Genomic DNA, 11,141 nt, shown 5'->3' on the forward strand with positions numbered 1-11,141 from the left:
AGGGGGGGGGGAAGATAACGCTGTATAAATTTAGGCATGTGTGAAGGTACATATATACACAATACATGTATAATGCCGATGTACCTGTGTAGAGGAAAAGGTGTGGTGCCTACTTGAGAAAGGCTACTGTGCGTAATTTGATTAAAAAGGGAAACATTAAAAAGTTATTTATTAAGAAGTAACAAAAGAGTAGGCACTTACACAATTTTTGTTTCAGCAAAATGGAGTATGCAATGCGCCAAAAATTGGTAGAAATAAAAGTAGTAGCGACTGTAGCAGCATCAACGATAACAAATAGTGGAAATTAAAAAATACCCTATGCTGTGGTATGGCATATATAATTGGCATGTGCCGTGTTGCTCATTTGCACGAGGAAAAAAAGATAGAAAAAAATATGTAGGCAGGATGCAAACACGAAAACGATCTAGGGATGGCGGTTTGAACACGAATAATCAACCACACTGCGTAATCCTGAGGGCATCAGTATGCAATTACACAGATTAGAAAGTGCATCATACACTTAGATATATTTCCTAATAGAGAAGGGGATAAACAGATCCACTACTCCCACACGCGTACTCATAAGTAGGTGTGATTGAAGTAATCATCTCGTTCAGCACTCTTGTACTCATCAATAAGATTTTGCGTAATTTCTTTGGAGGATTCCATTTCTTCAAAATTTCCTTGCCCATCAGCACTTGAAAACATTGGTTCTTTTTTATAATTTTCTAAAAAGGCTCTTCTTTTAAAAAGTCTATCGAACTGAGTAACACATCGTTCAAATAAAGTTGATATGGATGTGTGGTTAGCCATCATAAGACCACAAACTTTATGTGTTGAAACAACATGAGGTGACTGTTTTGCTAAAGTTACTTGTATAGATGCAGGATTCCATTTAATAAAATTGACTAATTTTCTATCTCGAATTCTTTGTAATCCTTTATGTACTTGTGTTGGATCTGTTTCTCCTCTAATGATATTTAAAATGGAAATATACATACCCCTTCTAACTGGTACAGATACCATAATATTTTTAGTATGTAATAATCTTTTCATAACATCTAATACTGTAGTTTTCTGTACATTAGACACATGTTTTTCAATAGTGATTGGAGTGTAAGACGTTACTAGGAAATGGCATTTCGGATTTATTATTAATGATGATATTAAACTAATCATATCATTGTTCATACTACCTGGGTATCTCAAAGTAGTTGTAGATGCTGACATAACATTAGATATAATAGTATTTGTTTGTTGAAATGTAGGATTATTTAATTTTAATTTATCTACAAAGATTCTATTCAATGAAGTGTTATCAATAACTACTACACTATCTGTACTTAAAATTAATCTTTTTAAAGTTAATATACTATTATATGGTTGAACTACCACATCACTACTCTCATTAGTCAGTAATGGAAAAACAGAAAATGTTTGAATCATCTTTTTTGAATAATTATCATTAAGTAATTCTAATAAATAACTACCCATACCACTACCAGTACCTCCTGCAATTGAATGAGATAAAATAAATCCTTCTAAATTATCACTGTTATCAACTTCTCTATCAATCATATCTATAATTTCTTCTTCTACTTTATGTCCTTGACTATAACCACAACCCCAATTATTCCCAGCACCACCTCCTTCTTTTGATATAAACATATTTTCTGGATTATATAAATTACGGAATTCACTTGTCTGAATGCTATTAATAACACGAGGTTCCAAATCGAATAGTAATGCTCTCGGAATAAAATGTTCATCATCTGCTTGATAAAAAAATATATCTTTTCTATCTTCATTTAAAAAATTATTATTTTTTAAAATTCCTTCCTGGTCAATATTGTGCTCATTACATAGTTGCTTCCAAAACTCGACCCCTATTTGGTTTCCGCACTGACCACACTGTAATGTTATTATTTCCCTTGGCATTTCAGCTATGCTCGGTTAGTGTGGTAGTAGAAGCAGTAGAACAGTATAAGCAGTAGAACAGTATAAGCAGTAGAATAGCATAAGCAGTAGAACAGTATAAGCAGTAGAACAGTATAAGCAGTAGAATAGCATAAGCAGTAGAACAGTATAAGCAGTAGAACAGTATAAGCAGTAGAATAGTATAATCAGTAGAACAGTATAAGCAGTAGAAGCAGCACAGACCGAAGAAACGTGCACACATATATATGTATGTATATATGTATGTATGTATGTTTGAGGTGCAAAAAAGCTAGAAAAGGCCTCCCCTTACGAGTTTTCTGTGATTGATTGTTTTTTGGATATATCCTACGGAGTGTTCAGTGGGTGGTATTGTGAAAGAACATGCAGAACATGTAGTGCTTATATGTGGGAGTAAATTATTTGTTTGGATACTAATTTAAGTCGTTCTTTAAAATAGTTCATAATTATTGCTTGTTGGCCTCTCTTGTTACAAAAAAAAAAAAAAAAAAAAATTAACTACCGGTATACAGAAGGCACATGTGAAGCATAAACGTACACAAGTATATATAGTCCAGCAGCGTAAACACACACGTGCATATACTAGATTAAACATATAAACACACACAACGCGCTTGTGCAAATTTTCCCCTTTCTTGCAGAGAAAATAAATTGATTATTCCCCTCTCCTTTAGGAAATAGTAAGAGAATAAGTTGAACGAAAAAAAAAAAAAAGGTAATTTGCCGCTAATTTTTTTTGCTTCGTATATTTTTGCTCCCCTTCTTCCCTTATTCCTGCTTAATTAATTTCGCAGTTATTGTTAGTAAATTTGCTAATTATTTTGTCGATTAACTTCTTAATTTGTTAACTTCTTAATTTGTTAACTTCTTAATTTGTTAACTTCTTAATTTGTTAACTTCTTAATTTGTTAACTTCTTAATTTGTTAACTTCTTAATTTGTTAACTTCCTAATTTGCTAACCTCTTTCTCCTTCCCTGTTTTTTAATCAAATGGTATAAATTTTTTGAAGCAGTCCCTTTTCTTTCTTTTCTTTCTTTTCCTTTTTTTCTTTTTTTTCTTTCTTTTCCTTTTTTTCTTTCTTTTCTTTCTTTTCGTTTTTTTCTTTCTTTTCTCTCTTTTCTTTCTTTTCGTTTTTTTCTTTCTTTTCTTTCTTTTCGTTTTTTTTCTTTCTTTCTTTTTTTAAATGTCTAAGTTAAATTCAACAAAATACAGGAATGCTCCAAAAATTTTCCAATTCGTAAAAAATTAGCTGAACGTTAAGGAACATCTTTTTCCCTTTTCCTGAACATATAATATTTTTAAAACAATATAAACTAAAAATTTTTTTTTTTTTTTTTTTTTTTTTTTTTTTCTTTTCTTTTCCTGATATTATTTTAATGACACAGTGTTCTTCAGTGGTCAAGCTAAAAATATGGGAAACGTGGTTAAATTTGGAAAAATACAGAGAAATGTTCTTAAAAACATAGAACTATAGTTCAATGCAGTTAAGGTGTACACACATGTGAATGTTTGTATTTTGTATATGAACTTTTCGCATACGTATTTGCAAGGGGTAAGATGACTGCATGATGCGATTGTATTCCTATGTATGTTTATTGGTATGCTTATCCGCTCGCTCATCCATTTGCGTATTCGTGTGTACTGCCCTTTTGTTTGCGTTCATATTCGATTTCAAATGCGAATACCACGTATCGCATATATTTACAAATGTATTTTCTCCTTTTCCTTTTTCTGCTTTCTCTAAATTTGTGTTTCTTTCAAGCGAATGCATTCCACTGAGTAAGCAGTAATTTCTTCCCCTTTTGATTACCATCAGTAAAAAGGAGCATGAGGGGTAACACATATAAGATACATACATATGCATATATATATATATATAATACATATATATATATGTGCACATGTATTGTACATGTGTGTAATTATGTACGTACACACACAAATAGCAACAATTAATTGTCCATGTTGTGACTATTTTTTTTTTTTTTTTAAATTAATGAACATGCATAATATTTTTTTATAATCATATTACAAGTCTTATTTATTAATTTTTTTAAAATAATTTATTCTCCCCCTTTCCCCATTTATCAAAGATCAATGCAGTGGTTAAATATGAACAAAAAGACATAGATATATATACGTGGCACATAAAATTACGCATGTACAAATTTTGCCACAGTATTTTTATGTGTTTTTTAAAAAAAAAAAAAGGCGCAAAAAAAAATAAATGAAAAATTTTAATAAGTCGGAAGAAAAGATGACACAGCATAAAGTGAGGCAAATTGAAACGAAATGCGATATAATAAAATAAAAAAAAAAAAAATGCTACTTTTTTATGAACATGCAAGAAAATAATTGTAACCGTAATATGTAAATGAGTAGGGGGGAGGGCAGTATATATCATAATAAAAGTAAAACTAAGAAAAAAAGGAGGATGTAAGAAATGTGTGTGTATTTAACCATTTTTCTACATAAATTTCGCGAAAAAAAACATCATAAAAAGCATAAAACTTAAAAATGTAAAAACAAAAGTTACACTTAAAAAAAAAAAAAGAAAAAAAAGACATGCAGTAAAAGATTGAAGGAACAATAAAAAAGGGTTGACTGCGCGGGGCACAAAAAAATAAAAAAGAGTAGGAATAAGACAAAAAAGAATATAACATAACTGTATTGAACAAATTTGAATGGAATAAATAAACATAGGAGGAATTAAAATGACAACATTGTATAGCTAGCCAAAATAAAAATGAAACCCTATCCGCATACAAATAAGCGCGGGAAGAGCCTTTCTGATGGAATGGGAAAAATACAAATTACTTCCTTACCTTGGTCAGGTAAAAATGGACTCAAAAAAAATAATTACGTCAAAAATATTTTGTCTTCAAATATGAAAATTTACCTGTTCTCACCATTGTGTCAAAAAAGGCGTAAAACAGTACCACAAAAAAAGAAATTACAACTGTGCGGAACACTGCGCGGTGGGGGAAAAAAAAAATTAAATTAAACAAAATTAAACAAAATTAAGCGAAATTAAACAAAATTAAACAAAATTAAACAAAATTAAACGAAATTAAACAAAATTAAACGAAATTAAACAAAATTAAACGAAATTACGCAAAATTACGCAAAATTACGTAAAATTACGCAGAATTACGCAGAATTACGCAGAATTACGCGGAATTACACAAAATTTACGCGAATGAACTGCATTATGCAGACTCGGAAAAAATGCACATTCACCCGTGCGTGGTATTTCTTTTTTTTCTTTTTTTTCTTTTTTTTCTTTTTTTTCCATTACCTATATTATTCGTCAAATTCTGGGGGGAGAAGTCCACATGTTTGTTAAAGTAACTTATCACACTATCCCTTGCAGTGCTACATTTCGAAAATAGAGTACTAACAGTGCTCATCTCATTTATAAAGTCCTTTGGATAGATCGAAATTTCGTCAATTTCGAATCTAGGATTTTCAACCATAGATATGATGTTTTCTTCGTCCCTTATGGGTCTTCTGCTGTCTTCATTTGTCTGCATAGCATTATAACGTTCAGTTTTGTGTACAACGTCATTATCATAATAATAATTATACCCATCCTCCTTTTTATGGATATTACATTTTTTATATCTCTTTTTAATAGCTTCAGTAGTGTATCTCTTTAAGTTTATTAGAGATTTTTCTAACTCTGGCATTGCATTACTTTTTATTTGACCCTTAAAAAAGGTATGTTTAACAAAAGAAATATCATAAAAAAAATCAATATGTGTATTATTATGGTGCTCATTGTTATGCCTAACCTGGTTCCCTTTATCACCTACAACGTTATGCATATGTACAGTAACAACTGTGTGGAAGCATCCAGCAAGTGGAACATTACATAACAGAACTAAAACTTTTTGAATAATTATGTTATTTTCAAAAAAGAAAAAACTTAATTTTTCTTTCACATTCGATCTGGATGGCATTCCAAATACTTTTTTTTTTTTATCATCATCAAATAAAGAAACATTATATAAAAATTCACAAGTGAAAAATTTATTTTGTTCATATATTTTATCTAAATTTCGTAAATTATCATAATTTAAATTTTTTGGATTTTTTTCCAATACGTTTCTAACTAAAGGATTATCATTATCAAATTTAGAAAAAATGTCTAAAAATAATTGCTTAAAATAATATTCATGTATATAAAGACTATCTATATGATTATTACATTGTATATATTTCTTTTCCTTTAAAATATCTTCTTCTTTAGAACTAATTTTCATTGGTAGAGCATTCTTTCTAGATTCTATCTTAACACCCCTATCCAATTTGTCAGTTATTACATTTGTCACATCATCACCTGGTTGTTCATCTGCTTCTTTTAAGTTGCCCCCAAAAATGTAGTTAGTCCTTCGTAGACCTTCCTCTATATTTGGAGTGCCTTCCCTTGCTTTTACGCTTTTTTCCTGTTCATGGTCATGCTTTTCCTCTACTTCTTCCTGTACTTCTTCCTTTATCTCTTCATCATCATCATCAACTAATTCTTCATTGCTATCAATCACTATACCCTTTTTAGGAATTTCACCTACATTATTGTAGTTCCGAATCATATCATTTATCACGTTATAAGCATGGTCTCTATGCACAAATGAAGTGAATAAGAATGATTTATTTTTTGTTACAACTTTAAGAGCATTTGGAATAAAATGAAAAGAAGATATTTTCTCTACTAATTGTATAGCATCGTAATTTATTCTTACTACCGAATTTTTTGAAAAAAAAGCATTAAATAGAGAAATGAAATATACACTATCATGAGTTATACATATCTTTCCTTGAATTAGTATCTTCTTTGATAAGGCACAACTGTATGTACTTATGGAGCTCCTTACTATTGCATCGAAATCTTCTTTTGCAGATAATCGGTACGTAAAACTGTCGTCTGGTATAAGCGGTCCCTCCGCAGAAACTCTACTGGTTTCTTTACTTACTTCCGGAGGTGCTAATGCACCTTCGATTTTATCGTCCAGTATGTCTACCTTATCCGGCTCCTCCTGCTTCTCTGACTTCTCTAACTTCTCCGGTTCCCCCTCTTTTTTAACATAACTGAGTGGATAAATTCTTCCACAACTAAAAAATTTATCTGTTTTTATTGTTGACTGCAATCTCTTTCTTTCTTCATATTTTTTTTTAATTAACATTAGCACATCGTCACTCAGATCCTCTAGCAATAACGCACTATAATCATACGATTCCTTTTGTTCCTGTCGTGCTTTTACCCCTATATCCGTTTGCGCCTCTGTTACTGCCATCTCTTGTGCTTTCGATTCCTCTTGTGATTTCGCTTCTCCCTGTGCTTCTTTCGATTCCTCTTGTACTTCTTTTGCTTCTGCAGTTTCTTTTGCTTTTTCTTGTGCTTCTTTCAGTTCCTCCTGCACTTCCTTCACTTCTTCTTTCTCTTTCACATCTTGTGCATCTTTTACCTCTTCTTTCTCTTTCACTTCTTGTGCATCTTTTACCTCTTCTTGTGTTTCTTTTACTTCTTGTAATTCTTTAACTTCTTGCTTTTTCATTTCTTGTTCTTTCACTTGTAATTCTTCTACCTCTTCTTGCTCTTTCACTTCTTCTAATTCTTTAACTTCTTGCTTTTTCATTTCTTGTTCTTTCACTTGTAATTCTTCTACCTCTTCTTGCCCTTTCACTTCTTCTAATTCTTCCACCTCTTCTTGCCCTTTCACTTCTTCTAATTCTTCCACCTCTTCTTGCCCTTTCACTTCTTCTAATTCTTCCACCTCTTCTTGCCCTTTCACTTCTTCTAATTCTTCCACCTCTTCTTGCCCTTTCACTTCTTCTAATTCTTCCACCTCTTCTTTCCCTTTCACTTCTTCTAGTTCTTTCACTTCTTGTAATTCTCTTATTTCCTCTTTCTCTTTCATTTGTGCTTCCTTAACCTCCTCCTGTTTATCTGTAGCGTCTTCCTGAGCTTCCATTTCCACTTGTACTTCTAATACCCCATGTGCCTCTTTCACGTCTATATCACCCTCCTCAACTTGTGCATCCAGTTCCACCCCCTGAGCAACACCTTGGACATTTCCTATTATTTTTTCTTTTGTTTTGCATTCATCTTCATCAAATATACAAACGTCTTTATACCTTGCAACTAAATCTTTCCGTATTTTTGAAGAAATTTCTGTTCTAATATTTTCAGTCAGCACCTCCGAGGTCAATCTCGATGGAGGTACATATTCATCAAAATAAATTCCTTGGTTTACATTATTATAACAATTCATGCTATTTAAATTTTCATTCTGAACAGCATTTTTTATTTCATTTAACATATCCTTTTTTTTTTTTCTATTTTTTAAAAGTAAACTTGAACTAGTGTTATTACTATTACTATTACTATTCGTATGTACAAAGTCAGCTCCGTTTTCAACAAATCCTTGGCAAATATTTTTCAATTTATTTGTTCCTTTTAAAAAATGAATAATTTTATTCTTCACTATGTTATCTGTAATGATGCATTTTCCTGGCAGAAGGATCGAGGTCGGCGTGTATTGTTAGTATACAGTGCAGCACGTACATATACATGTATACAAATATGCATATATATATATATATATATATAAGGTAAAATATAATTGTAAATATGTATATTTCTACATAAATGTATACTTCTCCATATATGTATATTTCTACATATATGTACACTTCTACATATATGTACACTTCTACATATATGTACAGTTCTACATATATGTATACTTCTACATATAGGTATACTTCTACATATAGGTATACTTCTACATATAGGTATACTTCTACATATAGGTATACTTCTACATATAGGTATGCATATGTATGTATATATTTTTACATATATATATGTACATGAATATATTTTTGTACATATTGTATGTATGTTTTATAAAGACTATTTTTTTTTTTTTAAGATCAAAAAGGCAATTTTAACAAATTCTTGCTTATTTAAAAAAAAAAAAAAAAAAAAAAAAGGTTTTTTATAAATACATTGTAAGATTTTTTTTTTTTTTTTTTTTTTTTTTTTTTTTTCTATAATAAATTGTTCAAATTGTGAATTCTGCTATTCTTCATGAATATAATTTATTCAATAATATATTTTTCTTTTGGGAAAATTTTTTATTTTTGAACTATGCATTTTTTATAATTAACGTTTTACATTTAATTATCCCTCTAATTTACAACTAAAGTATATATATAATAATAAATACAATGCAATGATATAAAATTTTTCTACATGATTCTTTTATTTTCTTTTATTTTTTTTTTCTTTTTATGTTCCTTTATAGCCCCCCTATATAGTACCATTTAGTACTATTTATATGCATATGTTAAACTTGCTTCAGGAACATACATACATCATTATGTAATTATATATATATATGTATGTATATATGTATATATTTATCTAAATATTTATAACGGTATATATTTTCGTATATATTTTCAGTGAAATTAAGAAATATATATATATATAAGCACTACTGCATGCGCCTACATTTGTTCCTCTATAAGTCCCTCCCAAGCATTTCTTTTGTACATATATAATATGTATAATGTATACATGTATATTATTTATGTATTTATGGAACCATATGAATAAATATATATATATATATATATATATAATATAGATATATATGCTTTTTTTTTTCTTTTTTTTTTTAATTAATCCCATGTGATTATATATCCATCATGTATGCAAAAATAGTTCTTTTTTTGTACATCCCAATTTTTTTCCCGACTTGTATTTGTTTTTAATATATATTTATGTACAAACCTACAGTGTTAAGCCGATTTGTGCATGCATTAAAGTTTTTGCCTCACTCTGTTTTCCATTGTGCAAAAATATGTACATACAAATATATATGTTCATAAATACGTATAAATAAAATGTAAATGCACATATAAATGTTACATGTATATATATATATATATATATATATGTGTTATGCATGCCTCATATGATGTTCTCCATTAAATTGCATATGAATGTATACATACAAAAATATTTTACTCAAACAAACATTGTTCATACAATTATTTATTTTAAGTACATATAAGCATGCATACGTAGAAGTTTATATATTATATAATTGCTTCTTTTATATATATATATATATATATATATATATAGTAGCGAATAGATGACTATGACTTCCCATTAACTGCTATAATTTTTTTTTTTTATAGTTATAGACTTATATTTTGTACGATATATGCATTATGATGATGGAAAAGGGTTTTCATTGTCCCTATATGTACGTATATATATATATATATATATATATATATATATATATATACGTATGTATGGATATATACGTATGTATGGATATATGTGCACGTATGCATTCATAAACATAGACATGCCGTATATTTTTTATGAATAAACTTTTTTTTTTTTTCTTTATCTTTTCTTACTTCTCAGATGAACAGAAAAAATATTTCCTTTTTCATTCTGTGTAGTGGGGTATCTATATTTTGTAAAAATTTTTGACAATTCTAAAAGTAATTGTCGAATTATGTTGGACTCGTTATATTGCTCTTCAATTAAATCGCTAAAAGGGAAAAGTGGGTTTCCATACATATAAATATTATATGTATATATGTTATATGTATTTATGTTATATGTATATATGTATTTATGTTATATGTATATATGTATTATATGTATATATGTATTTATGTTATATGTATATATGTATTTATGTTATATGTATATATGTTATATGTATATATGTTATATGTATTTATGTTATATGTATATATGTTATATGTATATATGTATATATATATATGTACGTATATATATATACTTTTTTAAAAAGAGAAAAATGGAAGGATATGTATATACTCTTTCTAGCTCCCTTCTTTTCACTCTCCATCTCTTTTTTTTTTTTTATCATTTTTTATTTTTATGCGTCAAACGAAGTTATTGTTGTCTGTTTTCAATTCGAGCTTTATCATTTAAAAGAGTTACTTGAAAAAAAGGTCATATGGAAACAGTAGAATATCTTTCATGTTGAATTGCTGAATTTGCAAAAGGGGGTAGAGAATTGTGGAAAAAGGTGAGCATTAAAAGTGTGTGGTATATACGTATGTGCATACATATATATATATACACACATATATATATATATATATATATATATATATATAT

The 11,141-nt window shown here is 28.9% G+C and overlaps 2 protein-coding genes across 2 annotated transcripts; both read right to left on the reverse strand.

Annotated features, from left to right (window-relative positions):
- Positions 1–579: 579 nt before the first annotated feature.
- g-tub (tubulin gamma chain, putative) lies at positions 580–1,938 on the reverse strand (the record flags this gene model as incomplete). The annotated part of the gene is made up of 1 exon (XM_029008517.1): positions 580–1,938. The coding sequence occupies one exon, from the start codon at positions 1,936–1,938 to the stop codon at positions 580–582; it is 1,359 nt and encodes a 452-aa protein (XP_028860069.1).
- Positions 1,939–5,193: 3,255 nt separating this feature from the next.
- Positions 5,194–8,277, reverse strand: PmUG01_01028200 (conserved Plasmodium protein, unknown function; the record flags this gene model as incomplete). The annotated part of the gene is made up of 1 exon (XM_029008518.1): positions 5,194–8,277. One exon carries the CDS (start codon positions 8,275–8,277, stop codon positions 5,194–5,196), a length of 3,084 nt encoding a protein of 1,027 aa, XP_028860070.1.
- Positions 8,278–11,141: the final 2,864 nt, after the last annotated feature.

This window comes from Plasmodium malariae (assembly GCF_900090045.1).
Source record: "Plasmodium malariae genome assembly, chromosome: 1".
NCBI classification, from domain to species: domain Eukaryota; phylum Apicomplexa; class Aconoidasida; order Haemosporida; family Plasmodiidae; genus Plasmodium; species Plasmodium malariae.